Consider the following 22,613-nt stretch of genomic DNA (forward strand, 5'->3'; position numbering starts at 1 on the left):
TTTACCCTTCAGAGATCATTAGCTGTTTTAAGAATAGCTTTTGAGGCATGATATTCCATTGTATGTATGGACCACATCTTCTTTATCCATTCGTCTGTTGAAGGGCACCTTAGCTCTTTCCACAGTTTGGTGACTGTGGCCATTGCTGCTATAAACATTGGGGTACAGATGGCCCTTCTTTTCACTCCATCTGTATCTTTGGGGTAAATACCCAGTAGTGCAATTGCAGGGTCATAGGGAAGCTCTATTTTTAATTTCTTAAGGAGTCTCCATACTGTTTTCCAAAGTGACTGCACCAACTTGCATTCCCACCAACAGTGTAAGGGGGTTCCCCTTTCTCCACATCCCCTATGGTCCATATATACAATGGAGTATTATGCCCCCATCAGAAAGGATGAATACCCAACTTTTGTATCAACATGGATAAAAGGAGATTGGAGTAGATTATGCTGAGTGAAATAAGTCAAGCAGAGAGGGTCAATTATCATATGGTCTCACTTACCTGTGGAACATAAGGAATAACACGGAGGACATTGGGAGTTGAAGAGGAGAAGTGTCGGAGGGGGAGACAAACCATGAGAGACTGTGGACTCTGAGAAACAAACTGAGGGTTTTGGAGGGGAGTGGGGTGGGAGGTTGGGTGAGCCTGGTGGTGGGTATTGAGGAGGGCACGTATTGCATGGATCACTGGGTGTGATGCATAAACAATGAATCTTGGAACACTGAAAAAATAAAATAAAGTTTAAATAATTTTTTAAAAAAAGAATAGCTTTTGGACCCAGGAAATGTCCTGTTGGTAAAATATGGAGAGGATATTTTTGAGCAGGGCTTCCTTCCTAATATTCTTGTTCCTTCTTAGCTGTCATCTTCCCTTCCCACAAACCAAAGGAGGGGGCTCATAATTCAGTTCACCTTGTCTAAAAGGTTGACCAAGCTAGTCACTGTTAAAGTTACTTGCAAGAAAGCATCAGCAGGCTCCCTTCACTGACCCAGCAGCAGGGCGTTATAAGCAGGGAGAGCTGCATGAGAAGAGCTACCCTTTCCTCCTTAGATGCATGTCTTACATCCAGCTGTTCCCCCACAATGCACATCCCGGACTCCCTCCCAGAGTCGGGGCCCAAAGCACCCCTCATCTGGGCTCCTGCTCAAGTCTCTCCTTTGCCAGAAAGAATGCAGTGCAATAAGGTAGACAGAGAGCTATGAAAGAGCCAGAAGAAAATGTTTCTAAACACCCACAGAAAGCCAGATTCCCACTAACCAATTCTGTTAACAAAGAGAGGAGACATTTTAAAATTCCAAGGCATTTAGTTACTAATCTGATTCTGGCCTACATGTGGATATTCAATAAATACTTGTTAAATTGATTCAAAGTTTTATTTATTCAACCTACTTAAAGCTTATGTAAACCCCTTGGAGATTTGTGTCAAGCTGTTAAGTTGGAAAATATATGAAAAGTAGAATTTTCACTAGACCGGCTTTCCTGTTAATGAGCTTTATGAGCTTAGTGTAAACTGGTGTGTGTGTGTGTGTGTGTGTGTGTGTGTGTGTGTCCAGCAGAAGGAGGAGGTAAGGAGGAAACAGGAGAAAAGCCTGTTTCTGTCATTTCCTACGTTTGTCTTCATTGCTGTACTTACTAACCAGCTACTGCCCTCTAGTGCGCACTGTGTTAAGTTCCCTTCTGAATTCCATTTTCATCTAAAAACCCAGGACTCTAGGAAGGGACAATCTCTTGTTTTGCAGATGAGCAAACTGAAGTCCAGAGACTGAGGTGTCCAACTGACCCAGGCGGTTTCCTGGATTCTTAGGTACCTACCTGTAACTCATCCGGCAAACCTTTTTTATTAAATGCCATGCCTCAGACATTTCAATAACTAATCAATAAAAATTACAGCATACTTGTTGTACACCAGAAACTAATAACACTGTGTGTGTTAAAAACACTGTGTGTTAACTCCACTGGAGTTACAAATAAATGAATGTTTAAAATGTTTAAAATTACAGCAGCATAATCATTTAACAATAATGTTAGGTGTTATGTTATTTTTCATGTTATTCCAAATAAAGCCAAAATTGACTGTTGGTGAAATTTTGATATGGATTTCTAAATATCGTTGTTATGTTTTAAACTTGGTGAAGTTTAGAAAATTCCTGTATTACTTTTGGGGGCAGGGGGGGCAGGATATTTAACCAGAATGGACCCAAAGTAGACTTGGCTATTTATCAGAATTGACTTATCACTGTCTCCACATAGGCTAATCTTCTGCTAGAATTCTCCCAAAGGAACCTCTTTGCTCACTGATGGGAAAAGGGGAGGGGGGAGTTTGCCATTTTAACTTAGAACACATATTTTCATCATTTAATCATTTTGCTGTGGGAATAAATTGAAAGTTATCCAGCTGAATGCGTCACTTACAAGAACATTACTGAGTAACAAAAGATTTATTCAAATATTTAATTGGAAGGAAATACATCTGGAATAACTTTTATTGGAATTCATATAAAAAGGAAAGTAAATCCATTAGAATTAATATCATAAACAGTTGGCTTTATCTGGAACCAGAAATGTTAATGAACTGGAGCCCAAAAGTCCTAACCACTTTTCCTTGCAAAAAGCCAGTCATTTTTTAATTTATATGCCAATTACACTTTATTACTTTAGGTTGAGCTTTGTTTTCAGCAAAATATTTTAGAGCTAAGTCACTCAAATTACCTAATTAGTTTCCTTTCTCCCCTTGTCTTCAAACACCAAGCAAAAAGAAAATTGTAGGGGGCATCTACCTTCTTCTTGATACTTCAGAAATCCTGCTACGGTGGGTGAGTCAGTGGGAAGTCACTGCGTTGGGGCTACTAGTAACTACGTGAATTAAGAGACATCTAGTTTCCTCCTTAGATGTCAACATAGATCCCATTGATCAAATAATCCAGTCTCGAATAACGTCTCCTGCGGAGGGATTCTGAGAACATTCTACCCAAAAGGACAAGGCCTATGGCTAGGAACAGAACCCCAAAGAGCAGCGTTCCGATGAGGAGCCATTTTTCAAATGGAAGGCCATGTTGACTTCCTGGAACACTGTTCAGGGAGGAACCACCGGGTCTGGCCTTCTCATTTTCCTGGGAAGCAGTTTTATTTGGAACAGAAGAAACCACATCTGACAAAAGCAGCATAGCTGCATACGAATCCACCGTTGACAGAGAAAGTGTAATGGGGTTACTCTGGGCATCCTCTGTGTTTGAAGTGAGGCTGGAAATTTCTTGAAAGGGCATCGTTTCTGCGGGGCTTTTCCAATCTATGGGCGCCTCAGAGATGGCGTTTGAAATGGCTGCTGTAGTTATGCTAGCTTTGGGTATAACCACAGCATGGGTTAAAACGGTAGACAAGAGGGTTGTGGGGGGCTGCAACTTGGCCAGGGCTAGGGCTGGAGCTGAGGTGGCCATCTCTGGTTCAGAAGTCACAGAAGGTATCATGGGAGCATTGGTGGGGGGGGGCAATGCAGGCTTTGGTGTGGTAGAGGTGATACGCTGAGAAGCAACGGTCATCATCGTAGGGAGCGTTGTCACATGTTCAGGTAAGAGACGAGCTATTTTTTGCTCTGAGGAAAACTGTGAACTCTGTGAATGGCCTTTTTCTTTATAAACAGGGAACAGTGTACTTGCTTGACCGATCTTGAATAGTTTCTCCCAGTGATCTGAGGATCCAAACTTCTGAGAAAACGCATCTCTCCAGAAGCTATCGGTGGGCTTTGAATACCCCGTCACAGGAGTGGGGGTGGGAGTGATTCCCTGTGAAGACTGGCCATGGCTAAGAGAATCTTCTTGGGTTAACTCTGGGCTTGGCGAGTTCATTCTGGCTGAAGTTGGAAAATCTGAAAAATGTAAAGAAAAATAAAAGGAGACTTAAATATTTCCATGCTAAGGCAGGTTAAAAAAAGACAAACATATCAGCTTGTTCAGTAAATCCCCAAACTGTTGAAACTTGACATTTCGTAGAAACTTGCGCAAAATGGAAAAATACAAATTGCTAAATCCGAATCTGGTGACACTGCCTCTCTACCAGATGCTGTGGTTTATTTCTAGAGCGATAGGACAGAGGAGAAGTGTGTGGAGGAGGACCAGGCAAATTAAGGAAGAGGTGGGAGGAGCAGAACAAAGGAGCTAAGAGGAGCTCGGGAGGTTTAGGAAAGTGGGGACACATAGGGGGCTGAGGCCAGGGAAGAGAGCCGGCACAGGGCGACACCGCAGGAACTGGCAGAGAGAACGCCCCCTGGGAAACCTGCAATCACCAAGGAGAGACTTCACAGCAAGGGCGGCCCACAGACAAGAACAGTAATAGAGGCCTGGGGCAAAGAGGAGCAGAGGCAGAACCCAGGACATTTGCCTGACACAGGGAGGATTCCTGTGGGCCGGGAGGGATGGTCTGGTCTCCTCCCAGGGCATAGAGGCCAAGGCATCAGCAGAAGGCTGATGACATTTTCCAATTTAAAAAAAAAAAATAGCTCTTGGCACCACACTCAGGGGAGGAAGGCGATCTGGGAGATTTAATTTTGACTCTCAGAGATTAACATTTCAGAGCCAATGTCTTAAATCGGAGGACAACGGAACAGTATTTGAAATTACGATGGCCACAGTGCTGAGATCAAGAGCAGAAAATCACACAGTTCTGAGGGCTGCTGGGGAGGAACCGGCCTCAGATCCTCCTCAGGGGTAAGAGAAATTTTAGAATTGTGCTCTTAGTTTCACACGCCATTCATCACAGCTCAACCTGGAAAAGGCTTTTTGGAGCCATTGGGGCAGGGAATGATCATTCGAATTTCTCTGTGTCACTCTGCTACTTGGCCGGTCATTTCACTTAGATTTGAACTGCAGCAAACACAAGGAAGGAAGAAAAGGAATTTCTTAGCGTTCATCGGTTCATTCTTCCCTGTTTGCTTTCCCCTTTTCTTCAATTCCTCCCAATGCCGGTTTCTGAACCAGACCCCACTCTTCTCTCTGCTAACAAACAGATCCAGAGGCAACTTGAGATTTGTAATATCTTTGGTCTGTAAGCTTCACACTCCAAAGAGGTCCTTCAGAACTGTCACTTGCCAGGGCGCCTGGGTGGCTCAGTTGGTTAAGCGGCTGACTTTTGACTTTGGCTCAGGTTATGATCTCAGGGTCATGAGATAGAGCCCCACATCAGGCTCTGTGTGGAGACTGCCCGAGATTCTCTTTCCCTCTCTCTCTGCCCCTCCCCCTGCCTGCCCACATAAGCATAAATAAATAAAATCTTAAAAAAGAACTGTCACTTACTAGTCCATCTAGGAGAAGGGTCAGCAAATTATGACCCGAGGGCCAAATCTGGCTTGCCACTTCTCTTTGTATGGCTTATGATCTAAGATCTACATTTTTAAACAGTTGACAAAAACCAAACAGGATACTACTTTGTGACACATGACAATTACGTAAAATTCAAGTCTCAGTGTCCGCAAATAAAGTTTTATTGGTATGTAATGGTGCTCATTTGTTTATACATTGGCTGTGAGTACTTCGTACTACAAAGATGGAGGTGAGTAACAACAAATTGTATATGGCCCATAAATCCTAAAATACTGGCCTGGGAAGCCTAAAGTACTTATCCTTTTGCCCTCAAAAGATGATGTTTGTAGACACCTGCTCTAGGATATAGTACTTTACTCCAAAATAGAATTTGGAGGATTGAAATGCCTCTCTCCTCCGACAATGCTGAAGGAAAGAGTTTCTGTTGCAGGATATACCACATTGACAGACACAACAACACCATGAGAGAAACAGCATCTATATTTTTAGGTAGTATTAGGTATTTTTTTAAAAAGAACAGGACTCAGGGCGCCTGGGTGGCTCAGTGGGTTAAAGCCTCTGCCTTCGGCTAAGGCATGATCTCAGGGTCCTGGGATCGAGCCCCGCATCGGGCTCTCTGCTCAGCGGGGAGCCTGCTTCCCTTCCTCTCTCTGCCTGCCTCTCTGCCTGCTTGTGATCTCTGTCTGTCAAATAAATAAATAAAATCTTAAAAAAAAAAAAAAGAACAGGACTCAACATAGTTCATTTCTTTTTAATTTTTTAAAAAGATTTTACTTATTTATTCATTTGAGAGAAAGAGCACGAGCAGGGGGAGCAGCATAGGGAGAGGGAGAAGCAGATAGCAGGAAGCCCAACGTGGGGTTTGATCCCACGGTCATGACCTAAGCCAAAGGCAGAGGCTTAACTGACTGAGCCACCGAGGCGCCCCAACATATCTCATTTTAAAGTTCCAAAAAAAGACTAGTTAACTCAATGCTCTGTGATGTGTAGGAACTCAGAACTTAAACAAAGCCATTGACAAAAAATGACCAAAACAAGCTGCTTTCTTTCTCAAGAGTGCAAGCCCATAAAGAAAGCAGGGCTAGGGCTAGTCCCGTTTCTTGATAAGATTCATCTATTGGCAAAGATCCTAGAACCACCCAGGGATCCTCAACACCTGCTCCGTTCACCTCACCCAATGATGTTTGCCATTGGGGTGTAGTACTTTTTCTCGCTCATACAGAGATGAGCCAGAGGGGACTGAGGAAACAGCCCTGGGCCCTCAATCCCTCTTCTGAGTTTCACTCTCAAGGGACTTTACGAACTAAAAAACTTAGGGACTGACTATTCCTTGGAAACCAGCTGAGCAAACAAACTCCCAATTTATTCTATCTCTGAATTCCCCCCTTCTAGTCCTTGGTAGATGGGACATACCACGAAGCTGAAAGAAAATTGAATAATGTCAAGTTGCAATGGTTTTATAGAATGAACAGAGTATGCTGTCATCTTTCAAACTTTTGGTCTTTAAATATTAGCCAATCAGTTATAGGAAATGTAGTTCATCAGGAAACAAACCACCAAACAGATATCTACTTAATTTCACTCTAAACAGGAAGCAGATAGTTTATTTTTACAGGGAATCTTAATCCATCAACATGGGCAGATTCGTAAATAGAATTACAAGCTTAATCTGTAAACATCCTGTAGATTAAAAAGTCAACGACACTCTAATGTCCAAGGTTGGTGCCACTTTGCTCTGAGATATCAATCAACCTGCTCTGGGCTGGGGTCGCCCCCTGGTGGCTTCCACAGGCACTGTTTGATTCTAATTCCAATTTATTACCTTCATATTCTCCCTGAAAAGGTTTATACTCATGCCAAGTTCCCTTTTCTCCCATTTCCACTGGAGAGAATCTTTACCACACACTCCCTTTTACACATGCATTACAAAAGCAACAATATTACAGAGTAATATGAAAATTATAAAACAAATTCAACTATAATTTTTGTCATTATGTCCCAACGACTACTAACATTTCTGTATATCTTAAAGTTAAATTTTTTTTCATGTTTTTATCTGAAATTGTGTTTATTTATATGCCTTAAACTTATTTTTTTTTAATTTTACTTATTTATTTGACAAAGAGAGAACACAAGCAGGGGGAACAGCAGAAGGAGAGGGAGAAGCAGGCTCCCCACTAAATAGGAATTCCAGTGTGGGCTCGATCCCAGGATCATGACCTGAGCCGAAGGCAGATGCCTAACCGACTGAGCCACACAGGCGTCCCCTTCAAACTTTTTTTTTTTTTTAAGATTTTATTTATTTATTTGTCAGAGAGAGAGAGAGCGAGCGAGCACAGGCAGACAGAGTGGCAGGCAGAGGCAGAGGGAGAAGCAGGCTCCCTGCCGAGCAAGGAGCCCGATGTGGGACTCGATCCCAGGATGCTGGGATCATGACCTGAGCCGAAGGCAGCCGCTTAACCAACTGAGCCACCCAGGCGCCCCCTCCTTCAAACTTATTTTTTAATATCTGTCATCACATTCTTTCAAGTAGATCCATCATATTTTACACCCAACAATTCTCTGGCAATTGGATATGTATGTTGCTTCTATTTTTCACTCTTTAAACTAATTATATAATAAACAGCTTCAAATCAATAGCTTTTTCTTGTTTTGTTGTTGTGTCTTTAGATTTTATGGAAGTTGAATTACTGGAGTAAATTACCTATAATTTCTTTAACACTGTGCTTTAGGGGTGCCTAGGTGGCTCAGTGGGTTAAAGCCTCTGCCTTCGGCTCAGGTCATGATCCCAGGGTCCTGGGATCAAGCCCCGCATCAGGCTCTCTGCTCAGCGGGGAGCCTGCTTCCCTCTCTATCTCTCTGCCTGCTTCTCTGCCTACTTGTGATCTCTGTCTGTCAAATAAATGAATAAAGTCTTAAAAAAAAAAAAACACTGTGTTTTAATGACAAAATAGAAGACAGACATAGGGAAACACACAGATAATGGAAGAAGAAACAGAATGAAGAGGTAGTAAGAAGGGATAAGAGAGGCAGAACGTTACGGTCCGGCTTCCATATGATGGGAGTTCCAGAAGGAGAACAAATGTTCCAATCAGTGTCTTGAGCCCCGACCTCTTTGAAAAATAAGACTGGGATATCCATCTCTGGCTTAATACCACTCCTGATTGTCTAATGCAATGGTCCAGGTGATCAAGGGGAACAGCAAGAAGTATCAACACTGCCCCATAGGCCCCAGTTTTTTTAGCCAAGGTGATATATATATACGTATACATACATATACGCACACACACACACACACACACACATACATACATACAGGCATGAAGTGAAGGAGCCATACACATCAGGGGCAGCCACTCTGGAAGGGGGCAGGACAAGACACTGTCCATGTAAAGGAAGATCCTGAGTGTTTTGAGAAGCCTCATTTGTTCTATGCCTTATGTTTTTAAAGATCATGATTTTACATTGTACATTATTTCATGTTACTGTACATACAATGTACTACTTTAACTCTTTGTAAGAATACAGCTCAGCGACACTGAGTATATTCACCTTGTCTGCAATTGTCACCCTCACCCATCTCCAGAACTTTCTTCATCTTGCAAAACTGAAACTTTGTACCTCATGCAAGTTTTCTTATACCTGGGTTTATATCACTACTTAGGAAGAATTCACAAAAATAATTTGTGCTTTACATTCCTGCTTAAAGGAATGTTTGATACATCTGGCTCCTTAACCAAAACTCAGACACAGGCTCACCCAGGGACAAGGCAGAGTCTGTGTCCAAGCCCCCCGGCTAATTCATTCCCCAAAGTACCTCACACATAATACAGTCAAGAGAGAACCTTTGAGGGGGTGCCTGGGTGGCTCAGTCATTTAAGCAACTGACTCTTGATTTTGGTTCAGGTCATGTTCTCAGGGTCCTGAAATCGAGCCCCATGTTGGGCTCCACACTCAGAACAGAGTCTGCTTGTCTCTCTTCCTCTGCTCCTCCTCTTGTTCTCTCTCTCTCTCTCTCTCTCTCTCTCTCTCAAATAAATAAATAAAATCTTGAGAGAGAGAGAGAGAGAAACCCTTGTTTACACTCCCCCTCCCAACCCTAAAACCAGCGCCCTCAAACCTTCCCCAACTCAGTAGATGGTGCCAACATCCATGTAGACAGTCCAGCTAAGACTCAACTCCAATGCTTCTCTCTTTCCTGTCGTCACCCCCCAACCCACACCATCAGCAAATCCTGTCACTTCTACCTCTGAAACGGGCACATATTTACTTCTCTTTATGTCCTCTGCCATCTCTCTGGTCCACAGTGCCATGGTCTTTCACTTGGATCTTGCCTGCCCCTCCCACCCTGTCTTCCCACTCCCCCTCTTGCTGCTTGTCAATCCCCAGTAGAACAGTACCAGTGAGCTTTGAGATATCACCTTGAAAACACCACCCTACATTCCTGCTCAAAATCTCCCAATGGCTTCCTATTGCAGACCTAAAATAAGAACTTCCTCCCCTGGCTTCCAAAGCTTTAGGTGATCTCCCTGCTTTTCAGACTTCTTGCATATCTCTCTTTGTATGGTTCACTATGAGTCAGCCAGCTGGGACTGAAGTGTTTGTTCTTCAAACACTCCAAAACTATTCTGCCTTAGGATACTGGAACGGGCCACTTCCTCTGCCTGAAGTTCTTTCCAGATCTCACATCTGACTTCGTCCTGTTCAGATCTCAGTGGAGGGGTTACCAATGGGGTTCACAGATGCTTCCTCTGATCATCTAATCAAGACGGTCCACTCAGTGATCATCTATCACATTGTCTTTGCTCATCCGCATAGCACTTGTGACTCTATTTTTCTTGATTACTTATTTATGATGGTTCTTGTCTCTCTCCTAAAACATAAGTGCTCAAGGTAAGGACCTTGTTTTTCCTCTTTAGTGTTATATTTTTGTGTCCTTAGAGTGGAATAAATGTTTGGCACCTAGACGATGCTAAGCAACATTTGTTGTTCATTGAGTAAATGAACAAACAGAATATTATTTATAGCCAAGGGTGTCATGACAAAAACTTTTTCTAAAACTTAAATCAAAGGGAACTTGATACTGAAAGCATTTCGTCCTGAAAAACTAACAAGGCAAAATCTCACCAAGACATATCTGAATAATTCTATTATTTGTAGTTGTTTATTTTCTGTATTCTGAACAATATGTTTAGTATGGAGACCATATTTCCAATGCCTTGTACAGAATTTGGCCCATGGTGGCTGCTCAGTAAATACTTCTTGAATGAACTTCCCTCCAGGTCTGGATAATAAAATCCAGTGTGTTGGATTTCAGCCATTGTTATTATGAAATGATCAGAACTTAAAGACAAACATACTGGAATTTTGCACTCACATAGGTCTTAATTAACTCTTTGAAAACAGTCTCTCTGGGCCCTGGAGACCTTATTTCAGTGTTGTTTACATTGTTCTCAAGAGGTGTTTCAAAACACTGTCATGAAAGGTCTGTGTGCCCTTTATCTCAGGAAGGTAAAAACAAAAGCTACACAACATAAAATATTATCATTTGGAGATCTTTCATTGGAAAAAAGATGTTTGATTTGATAAAATGAACTTTAAATCATGAGAATTTTCCAGTGTGCCTATTTATGACCACTTTTGGCAGTTTCACTTAGACTCTTGTAGAAAATCTGTCACATGAACCATATCCTTAAATAATTCCGATCACCAAGATAGAGAACAATGTTATTCTTACCTCTAATTATCCTGTAACTCATAAGTCCCTTTGCTGGTTTCAGCGGACAAGCTTCCTCACTGGGACAGAAAAAAAGGTAGCAGTTGGGTTGTCTAGCAGTTTTTCGAGTGTCGAAGATCATCAAGTTACATGCTTTGTCTCCTGCAATGAAAGGCTTCCTAAGCATTATACTGAAACAGGATATTTTAAAGAGCAGGCAAAGATTTATTCTGCAATCCAACACAAACACCTTCGTTCACAGTGTTCACTTGCTGGCTGACCGCTGACTCATTTCCTCTTCCTTAGTCACATAAAGCAATTTGTAAAGACCTTGGGTTTAAACGTCAGAATTAAGGTAATTCTGGCGAAACCAATTTTAAATAGTACATTTAATTCTTTTTTAAAAAATAGTACATTTAATTCTTTAGATAAGACTTCCATTTGCTACAATATCCATTGAAACATCCACAGAAATACTGACTTCCCAATCTTTACACAACCCACAACTGAGTTGGGACTTAAGAAATGGATCTAACCTAATGATTTCTTATATCTCTTGTATCCCAAAGGCAGACACCTATCTCAGACACCTCTGAAGCCATGAGTCTGGATTTCTTGGGTAGAATCACTAAAGTCAGCATCAATCTCTCATGCCTCCTTCCACAAAGAATCTGAGTAGCATATGGAATACAGAGTCTATTTTTTTACTTTTATCAGTATCATTCTTCTTTTGATTTTTTTTTCTTTACATTTCTACTCTTCCTTATTTCTGCTTTTCCATTTTCCTTCCTTTCCAGCTTTTCAGTCTTAGCTTTTATTTCTGGCTTCTTTTTCTCTTCTTCTGCCCAATAGAAGTTATTCTTTCTATTCATCATGGCCTAGAGTTGGCTTTGGCCTCAATCTAGTACAGTCTCACTTCTTGGCCTATGACCCCTGAGGGATCACTATACCCCTGGTCAGGATGAAGGTTAAGAGGCATGTAGGCTAATTATTAAAAATGCATGCTCTTTCTCACCATACACACACATGCATATGCACACACATAACCATGTGTTAACTAACCTTGTTCTGGTAATCATTTTGTAATACATACTTGCATCAAATCATCGCACTCTATATCTTTAGTTGACACAATGTTACATGCCCAATATATCTCAGTAAAGCTGGGGAAAGAAACCCTGTGTAACCTAGCCATCAGCACCACGTCTTCAAATCAGGCAATGGTTAGGACCAACCTTGATTTCCACATTTGGAAATAAGACTCAGTGAGCTTCTGTGGGGGTCTGATCATGTCCACTCTCCACTACCCAGGCAATAAGAGATATACTTTAGCTTTTCCTTTCTCAGCAATGGGATAATATTGCAATACCATTTTTGGGGGACCACATAGGTAAAGGGGAAGGTCCATAAGCCCCCCAAGTTGTATGCAAAATCTTATGTCCTTTGTCCTTATGAGCATTTTTCTAGAGTCTGTGGCTACCAGCAAATTGTCAAAGTGCTTTTTTGAATCCTAAGCAGCTAAAGACCATTGCTCAATAAATGAGGAAAAAATCTGAAATCCGTTAAATGCGACCCACAATTACCTCTGCTTACAGTAAAGCAGTAACAGTAAATTTGCTTGTACAATAAAGCAGCAAACCCCCATTTCTTACTAAAACCCCCCCTATGGAACTAAAAGCAACCCAAGGTGTCCTGTGTTCCAGCAGACACCCACAGGCCATTCAGTCCTGTTTGCAGATGATTTTCTATTTCATATAAGTGTTGATAACATGTAAAGAAAAACTGGAAATTTAAATTAAATCTCTGTAATTTCCATAAATCGGTCTATAAAGAATGTTCAAAGGCACACTGCCGAGTTTGAGAAGACCACTGAAGGGTTGTTTTTTTTTTTTTTATCCTCCTGACATCAAATACGTGGTATTTTTTCCACAATAATTCCCCAATTCTCTGACACCAACTGAGTGTCTTATAATTCAATTCAATTCTTACACTAACTACCTGGAGTTACCATCAGACTCCATAGGTTAAAGGGTTCAGTCCCATAAGACTGTCCTCACTTAGATGCCAGTAAAAAGTATCAGGTCCTTTGGCGGGGGGTGGGAAGGGGTGGGGGACGTGTGGGAGGCTCAGTTGGTTAAGGGTCTGACTTAGGCTCAGGTCACAATCTTGGAGTCCTAGGATTGAGCTCTATGTGGGCCTCCTACTCAGCGAGGAATCTGTTTCTCCCTCTTCTTCTGTCCATCCCCTGGCTTGTGCGTGCTCTCTCTTTCTCTCTCTAATAATAATAATAATAAAAAGTATCAGGTCCGAGGTTACTCACGCTTCTGCCCAGTGTGGCTATAAATTCAGGTTCCCACCACACGCGACCTCGGAGTTGATAATTTATTAGAACTACTCACAGAATTCAGGAAAAAGCTACACTTACTATGACATTTTATCAAAAAGACAGAAATGAACAGCCAGATGAAGGGTACAAAGGGCAAGGTCCAGAAGGGTCCTGACTGCAGGAGCTTCTGTCCCGGGAAGCTGGAGGGCACCACCCTCCCGGACACATGGATGTGTTTGCCAACTTGGAAGCTGCCTAAAACTATGGTTTCAGGATTTTTATGAAGATTTCAATACGTGGGTTCATTGATGACTGAATTCAATTACATGGGTTCACTGGTGACTGAATTCAATCTCCAGCCTCTCTTTTTTTACTTGGAGGGGGGTATGGGGCTGAAAGTTCCAAACTTCTAAACAAAGCTTGGTCTCTCTGGTGACCCATACCCATCCTGAAGCTATCTAGGGAGCCACTAAGAGTCACCTCATTAGCACAAACCCAGGTGTGGTCGAAAGGGGCTTAGAATGAAGAACAAAAGAAGCTCCTCTTCAGGAAATTGCGAGGTTTTTAGGAGCTCTGTGCCAGGAATCAAGAACAAAGATTATATGGATATATTTCTTTCTATACTACACCCATTATAGAAAGAAAAGAAACTAAAGACATAACAGAAAACATATGGTTTGGTTGGCTAATAAGCGAGGTTAAGAACCATCAGTCCAGTGTCCACTAGCTTTTCTAGGGTCCTTGATGGTGAGACCTCGTCCATCTTTTTCATTGTTTTGTCTCCAACACCTAGAAAGACCTTGGAGCTCAATAAATTGTGTGTGGTTTTTGTTGTTGTTGTTTGTTCATTTATTTTTCATTTAGGGAGTTCAAACAGGATCGTAAACACCTGAGAAATGATCACTGTTTCACTGTTTCTTTTTCAAGTCATAGGTCTGACACTTCAAATATGCAAATGTATGGTTCAAACCTATGGGCCTCAGTTTCCTTCTGTGTCATGTGAAGCTGTTAGACCAAACAGCTTCCCATGTCCCTTAAGGATTTTTGTTTCTAAGACATTGGAAACATCTTAGATACCTACTACAACATAACACCAGTGGTTTTCAGCCTTTTTTCTAACCAAACACCTGGGCGATAGACACACACACTCATCAGAAACTTTGCCTCAGCTTAAGGGAAGGGAGGACATGCTTGTGGAACATTCTCCCAGTGATTTTGTTACTCACATTTCTACCCCACTGAAAATCACTAGTATAATTTATGTAGCCACATCAACCAGCTACTTGTGTCACAAAACACTTGGAACAAAGAGCTGCCAAGAGACCATTACTTACCTGTTATGTTTTTTGTTGAACAGCAAGAATTAATGCAGTCTTCCTGAGTTAATGTATGTATGGGTTCATTGCCTCTAATTCCCTTAGAAAGAGATGACTGGATGTCAATGACAACATCTTCTAGACTCTTGGTAGGGCAGTTCTGACTGGTGGACAGCCTTAGTGTCAGGAAACAAATTATTACACAAGTGTAAGTCAAGCTCCATTCGTCCCTAAAGAACATTTTAAATTTCAGTTTAGTCTTAGTCTTCAAAGGTCAAGGACAATTCTTCCTCTGGTCTGAGTTTGCTTCAAGAAGATTGTACAGATCATGGAATTTCTCTCTAGAATAAAAATAGAACATCAGCAATGAGTTTTGTTTCTTTTAATAAATCTAGCAAAGATACAGTTCATTTCCTTCTAGTCAATGTAAACAATGTAAACAATGTATAAAACAGAAATAAACAAGCATTTTTTTTCACTTTTAACAGATCAAGACAATCTTTCATTAAAAACCTGGAAGACAGGGGCTCCTGGGTGGCTCACTGGGTTAAGCCTCTGCCTTCAGCTCAGGTCATGATCTCAGGGTCCTGGGATCAAGCCCCGCATCTGGCTCTGTGCTGAGCAGAGAGCCTGTTTCCCCCTCTGTCTCTGCCTTACTCTCTGCCTACTTGTGATCTCTCTCTCTCTGTGTCAAATAAATAAAATCTTTAAAAAAAAAAAAAAAACCCTGGAAGACAAACCATGAGAGACTGTGGACTCTGAGAAACAAACTGAGGGTTTTGGAGGGGAGAGGGGTGGGGGGTTAGGTGAGCCTGGTGGTGGGTATTAAAGAGGGCATGTACTGCATGGAGCACTGGGTGTGGTGCATAAACAATGAATCTTGGAACACTGAAAACAAATTAAATTAAATTAAATTTTTAAGAAAACCTGGTAAAGAGGGGCACTTGGGTGGCTCAGTTGGTTGATCGTCTAACTCTTGATTTCAGCTCAGGTCAAGATCTCAAGGTCATGGGATCAAGCCCTGAGTCAGGCTCAACACTCAGCAGGGAGTCTGCTTGAGATATTCTCTCCCTAACCCTCTGCCCCTGCCCCCTGTGCACTCTCTCTCTCTAAAATAAATAAATAAATCTTAGGGGCAAAAACTTGGTAAAGAATTAATTAGCACAAACACATATACTATCCCATCAATGCTTAAAAGCTGAGCAGTGTCTATGATGGAAGAGGTATAAACAGAAGGCCTGCCCCCAAGTTCTAGAATCCTTTCTCTTCTTGCTTCTTCTAACCAGGAGGGGAGAGGACACAAAATTTCTAGTCACTGATAAAGCAGTGATCATACACTTGAGCATGGTTTCTTTCTTGCTAATAACAACTTGCATTTTTATATCACCTACTAGGTGGTAGGCAAAGTGCTGTGAAATATAAATATATTGTCCTATTTAATCCTTATTCTAGCTCTGCAAAAGAAGCTCTTATCTTCCTCCATTATAAATGAGGAAACTGGGGCTGCCTTTCTTGTTGCCACCTCTCCTTAGATATCAAATCAGAGACAGGTAATTCTAATAATTTAATTCTGATAGTTAGCTGGTCAGTAGGGGGAACTCATTCATTTCCAGAATACAAATTGCTCACTGAATGATAGTCTAGAGCAGAATCACTGATCCTTTGGCATGTCTGGGTGCCTCAGTTGGTTAAGGAACCAATTCTTTTTTCCACTCAGGTAATGATCTCATAGTTGTGAGACTGAGCCTCATGTCAGGCTCCATAGAGCCTGCTTGGGATTCTCTCTCTCCTCCCTCTTCCCCGCCTCTCCTGCTCATACACACACATACATTCTCCCTCTTAAAAAAAAAAAAAAATCTACTTCTTGAATCTTCTTCTTCTTCCTTCACCCCCCTCCTTCTTCTCCTTCTTCTCTTGCTTCTTTTTTGGTCATGAATCCAAACCCTTCAATAGTCCGGTAAAGCTCAGAAGCTTAGGATCTTTTCTGAGAAACATGTTTTGAAAGGCAAATTGGAAATATATATGATTACAAAGGAAGCCAGTTATATGAAATATAGTTATTAAAGTCATTTTTAAGATGTGCCTACAAAACCCTGATGTAGAATAGAAAAAAAAAAATCCAAATAATCGGAGAAATGTTCCATGTTCATCAGCATTAAGATATCCATTCTTCCCAACATGATCTATAGATTCACTGCAATCCCAATAAAATTCCCAGCAAGTTATTCTGTGGATCTCAACAATTTTAAAGTTTTGATTTAAAAAAAAAAAGATTTATTTATTTGAGAGAGAGAGAGCACATGTTGGGGGAGCGGGTAGAGGGAGAAGGAGAGAGATAATTGCAAGCAGGTTCCCTGCTGAGCACAGAGCTGGACACAGGGCTCAGTCTCATGACCCTGAGATCATGACCTGAGCTGAAATCAAGAGTAAAACAGTTAACCAACTGAGCCACCTGGGAGTGACTTAAATTTTTGATTTTAAAGTTTACATGAGAATCCAGAAAAGCCCAGAATGGCCAACACAATACTGAAGAACAAAGTTGGAGAACTCACACTACCTAACTTCAATACTTAGTATAAAGTTACAGTAATCAAGATGGTGTGGTTCTGCCAAAAGAATAAAAAAACAGAACAACAGAATAGGATAATAAGCCCAGAAATAGATCCACACAAATTCAGTCAACTGATCTCTAACAGAAGAGCAAAGCAATTCAATGGAGAAAGGAGAGCCGTCTCAAAAATGGTGCTGGAATAATCCATATGAAAAAAAAAATCCAGACACAAACCTTCCATCATTTATAAAAATCAACTCAAAATGGATCATAGACCTAAATATAAAATGCAAAACTCATAGAGGGGCACCTGGCTGACTAGGTAGAGTATGTGCCTCTTGATATTAGGGTTATGAGTTTGAGCCTCGTGTTGAGTATAGAGATTACTTAAAAATAAAATCTAAAAAAACCCCAAAACCTCCTAGGATATAACATAGGAGAAAATCTTAGTGAACTTAGATTAAGCAATGAGTTTTTAGATACAATACATAAAGCACAATCCATTAAAGAAAAAAATTGATAGGTTGGATTTCATTAAAATGAAAACATCTGCTCTGCCCAAGACACTAGGATAATAAAAAGATAAGACTCAGACTGGGAGAAATACTTGCAAACACCTATCTGGTAAAGGACTAGTAGCTAGAATGTACAAGGAACTCTTAAAACTCAGAAAATAACCTGATTAAAAGTGGGCAAAGTATCAAAAACAGACCAAAGGAGATAGATGACAAATAGGCATATGAAAAGATGCTCAACATCATAGGCATTAGGAAGCTGCAAATTAAAAACAAGAATGAGACACCACTATACACCTATTAGAATGACAAAAATCCAGAAAACCGACAATACCAAATCCTACAAAAATCTACATACAAATGTTTATAGTTAACTTTACACATCTTTGCCCAAAACTGGAAACAACTGAGATGTTCCTACAATAGATGAATGGATAAACAAAATGTTATATATCCATACAGTAGAATATTATTCAGTAGTAAAAAAAATTGAGCTACCAAGCCATAAAAGGACACAGAGGAAACATGATTGCATATCGCTAAGTGAAAAAAGCCAGACTGAAATGTATGACTCCTTGTCAACTATACGACATTCTGGAAAAGGTAGAACTATATCAACAGTAAAAATGTTAGTGGTTACCAGGCAGAGGCAGGGAGGGATGAACGGGTGGAGCACAGGGGATTTTTAGAATAGTGAGGCTATTCTATATGATACTGTAAAGGTTGTTACAGGTCTTTACATTTGTCAAAACCCATATAACTGTGCAACACAAAGAGTGATCCCCAATATCGGGGGCAGCTCACTGGCTCAGTTGGGGAAGCATGCAACTCTCGCTCTTGGGGTTGTAAGTTTGAGCTTGACATTGGGTGTAGAGATAACTTGAAAATAAAATTAAAAAAAGAATTAGAGTGATCTCTAATATAAACAAACAGACATTAGTTAAAAAAATAGTTAAAAAGTGAAACAAACATACATATATTATCCATATACAGTAACAGTACAAGCCCAATGCCTTCCTTGCTATTGTGTCCAGCTTTTATAAACAGTCAAATAATAAGTTACATTTATATTTCTCACCTGTCAATCTCTATGCTAAGCACTTTACATGTGTCATGTCACTTAATCCTTACAAAAATCCTGATGAGATAGAGTCCCAATCCTTATGAGATAAAAATTTCATTTATATGAAAAATTCATAACATTTATATGAAAAATGAAAAATGCATAACATTTTCAGGGGTGCCTGGATGCCTCAGTTGCTTCGGAGGCTCCCATCAGCTCAGGTCATGATCCCAGGATCCTAGGATTGAGCCCCACATTGGGGAGCCTGTCTCTCCCACTCCCTTCTCCCCCCCAAGATGCTCTCTCTCAAATAAATAAAATCTTAAAAGAAAAAATTAGTTGCACAGCAAAGGAAACAGTTACCAAAACCAAAAGACAACTGACAGAATGGGGGAAGATATTTGCAAACAACATATCAGATAAAGGGCTAGTATCCAAAATCTATAAAGAACTTAACGAACTCAACACCCAAAGAACAAATAATCCAATCAAGAAATGGGCAGAAGACATGAACAGACTTTTCTGCAAAGAAGACATCCAGATGGCCAACAGACATCACTCAACATCAGGGAAATACAAATCAAAACCACAATGAGATACCACCTCACAGCAGTCAGAATGGCTAAAATTAACAAGTCAGGAAATGTCAGATGCTGGCGTGGATGCGGAGAAAGGGGAACCCTCCTATGCTGTTGGTGGGAATGCAAGCTGGTGCAACCACTCTGGAAAACAGCATGGAGGTTCCTCAAAAAGTTGAAAATAGAGCTACCCTACGACCCACCAATCGCACTACTGTGTATTTACCCTAAAGATACAAATGTAGTAATCCAAAGGGGCACACGCACCTGAATGATTATAGCAGCAATGTATACAATAGCCAAACTATGGAAAGGACCTAGATGTCCATCAACAGATGAATGGATAAAGAATATGTGAGATATATATATATATATATATATATATATATATATATATACAATGGAATACTATGCAGCCATCAAAAGAAATGAAATCTTGCCATTTGTGACGACATGGATGGAACTAGAGGGTATTATGTTTAGCGAAATAAGTCAATCAGAGAAGGACAATAATCATATGATCTCCCTGATATGAGGAAGTTGAGAGTCAAAGTGGGGGGCTTGGGGAGTAGGGAAGGAAAAAATGAAAAAAGATGGGATCGGGAGGGAGACAGACCATAAGACTCAATCTCACAAAACAAACTGAGGGTTGCCGGGGGTAGGGGGGTAGGGAGAGGGTGGTTGGGTTATGGACATTGGGGAAGGTATGTGCTATTGTGAGTGCTGTGAAGTATAAACCTGGTGATTCACAGACCTGTACCCCTGGGGCTAAAAATACATTATATGTTAATAAAAAAATAAAAAAAATTTAAAAAATTTTAAAAATTAGTCCCATTTTCAGTCAAAATAGAAACAATTGTGGGATATTTGTGCTTCTTTATTAACCTATTGAATAACAAGTGGTATATCTAATAACTGCCATAATGTTGAAGATTTTATTTATGTATTTATTTTAGAGAGAGAGAGAGAGAGAGAGTTCAAGTTGGGGGAAGAGCAGAGAGAAAGGGACAAGCAGACTCCACGCTGAGTTTGGAGCCCCAGTGGGCTTGATCTTATAACCTTGAGATCATGACCTGAGCTGAAATCGAGGGTCAGAGGTCCGACAGACTCAACCAGCCAGGCGCCCCTAATAACTGCTGTAATTTTAAAGGATTGTTGAATGTCCATGATATGGAGATTTGGATAATAAGTAATATGATATGAAAACACCTGGGATTCCTGCTGATGGCAAATTACAGCTGCCTCTAACTCTACCATGGCTTTTGACTACTTGCCTCTTAGAGGACATGTTACATTTCAGTTAGAGGCTACTAAAATCCCAAATGTTCCCACTGAAGTTCTCAGACTTTCTGAATACTATCCATGGCTTCTCCAGGTTAAAAATCCTGACACAAGTTATCTTTTTAGGCTGTCATATTTCCCAGATCTCTTTTCTAGCCCTCGAGAAAACCAAACAGGAACGAAAGAGGAAAACCAGCCCAATACTTCACTTTGAATGGATTCTGACGGATTCTCTCCTGGAGTTCTTGCCCAGAAGCCGGAACTATGCGAGGGGATCCGGTAGGAGCTGCGCTTTCTGTAGGCGGCACCTTTTTAACGCCTGGACTGCCAGAAGTCCTGAAGAGTTTCTCTCAATAAAGATGCTCAACAACTATTAGGTAATGTAATTCTTCTAATCATTTTTCCTTAGGCCTTAAAGGTCCACAGCCAAATTGAATTCTATTGAAAGATAGGGGGAAATGGATACAGGTGGGAGCGAGAGGAGGCACCTGTATTTAACGCCTGCTTACTATCGTCACTACAACGCACTTCTACACATCTGTGCCAAATACTGGGAATCATTTCCTTCCCCTCCCTTTGAGGAAATGCATGTCCCCTTACTGAGCATTCTTCTGCCTCTCCTGATGACGACGCGGAGCCAGTACCATTTATGACAGGTGCTGCTGCGCGAGACTGGAGAGTCCCCTCTGCGGGTCCACAGCCCCACGGTCACTCCCGCCAGCCCTTCCTCACCCCAGCCCGAGTCTTGGCGCTCCCGGAGAGCTAGAGCCGAGCGCCTGGAAAGGAGGGGGCTCGCTCTCAGCGGTGGCGGTCCGCCTGGAGGGGAAGGCGGCGACGCCGTTACCTGGCAGCTACAAGCTCCTGGGGTCCCTGTGTCCTACCCGGGTGAGGACAGCCCCCCGCGCTGAGGGCAGAGAGCAGCAGGTCCGCGCGGGTTTCGGCGAGGGCGACAGTGATGCTCCGCAGCTCCTGCCCGGCCGCGGCTTGTGTGCTTAGCCAGTTCCTGCTTCCGTTGCTGCGGCCGAAAGTTGGCTGGGGGAGGGAGGTGGGGAGGGCACAGTCCTGCCCTGCAACCCGGAGCTGCTTCCCGGCCACTCGGAGCGCGGTCCCCCGGGAGCCCCTCCTTGCGGTGGCTCCAGACACCCGGCGATCGCGCTGAGCTCGGGACTGAGGCGGTAGCTGCCCGTCAACCCCTGCCCTGCAGCTGCGTCTAGCGGAGAGGGGGGTGGGGAGCGTGGGCGCGACCCGCGGGCGTGTCTGCAGGTCTGCAGCTGGCCCCAGCCCGTTCCGGAGGCCACCGAACGCGCGATCTCACCAGAGGAAAGTCAAACAGGACAAAACGTGTGCACTGCAGGCTGCCTGTCCCCGCTGTGTCCTGGTCTAGTTCCCTTTCCCAGAGCCACCTCTGAGCGCAGTTTCTCCACTTCGGAGTTCGCAGGGCTTTCTGTCTGGGGCCTGATTATGGGAATTGTTTCGATCATTTCAGGCATGGAGGGTCCTCAATTAGAGTTGGCAGTTCTCCAGTTAAATATACTGCAAGTCAGGCCTCGGCTAAGGCATCCGGATTCCGCCCGGATTTACTGTTTATAGGTATAGATAATAATGAAAACAATGGTGCCTGCTATAGTTACTAAAACATATCCCCTGACATATAGCACAGTACCTGGTATGTGATAGGTGCTCAATAAATATTTAACTAAAATGTATTTGTTGAGTGAACGAATGGAAGGGAACTGCTAGGGCATTGGTTGTAGAAGTTATGTTTCTAAATCCATGCTCACTCACTGCGACCTCGGTGTAAGTGCAAACAGATGCAACTTTACCAAACCACTGTTAATTAACTTGCCGAAGATTCAAACCTTAGACATCTCTACCTGGTCGGTGTGAAGAGCTTGCAAACTTAAAGCATTAAGCCATTGTAACTTACTATTCTAGACCTGACACAGCCATTCTG

General features: G+C 41.9%; 1 protein-coding gene across 2 annotated transcripts; it reads right to left on the reverse strand.

Moving 5' to 3' along the window:
- Nucleotides 1-2,466: 2,466 nt before the first annotated feature.
- Nucleotides 2,467-22,035, reverse strand: MANSC1 (MANSC domain containing 1). 2 transcript variants are annotated; one of them, XM_080812183.1, is made up of 4 exons: nucleotides 21,504-22,035; nucleotides 14,690-15,012; nucleotides 11,051-11,191; nucleotides 2,467-3,863 (listed from the first exon to the last, which is right to left on the reverse strand). In XM_080812183.1, the coding sequence occupies exons 2-4, from the start codon at nucleotides 14,910-14,912 to the stop codon at nucleotides 2,887-2,889; spliced, it is 1,341 nt and encodes a 446-aa protein (XP_080668309.1). In that variant the 5' UTR covers nucleotides 14,913-15,012; nucleotides 21,504-22,035; the 3' UTR covers nucleotides 2,467-2,886. The 2 variants fall into 2 exon arrangements, with proteins under 2 accessions (XP_080668309.1, XP_080668310.1); XM_080812184.1 differs by having other exon boundaries at nucleotides 21,541-21,673.
- Between the last annotated feature and the right edge of the window lie 578 nt (nucleotides 22,036-22,613).

Source organism: Martes martes (assembly GCF_963455335.1).
Source record: "Martes martes genome assembly, chromosome: 8".
Classification (NCBI taxonomy): Eukaryota; Metazoa; Chordata; class Mammalia; order Carnivora; family Mustelidae; genus Martes; species Martes martes.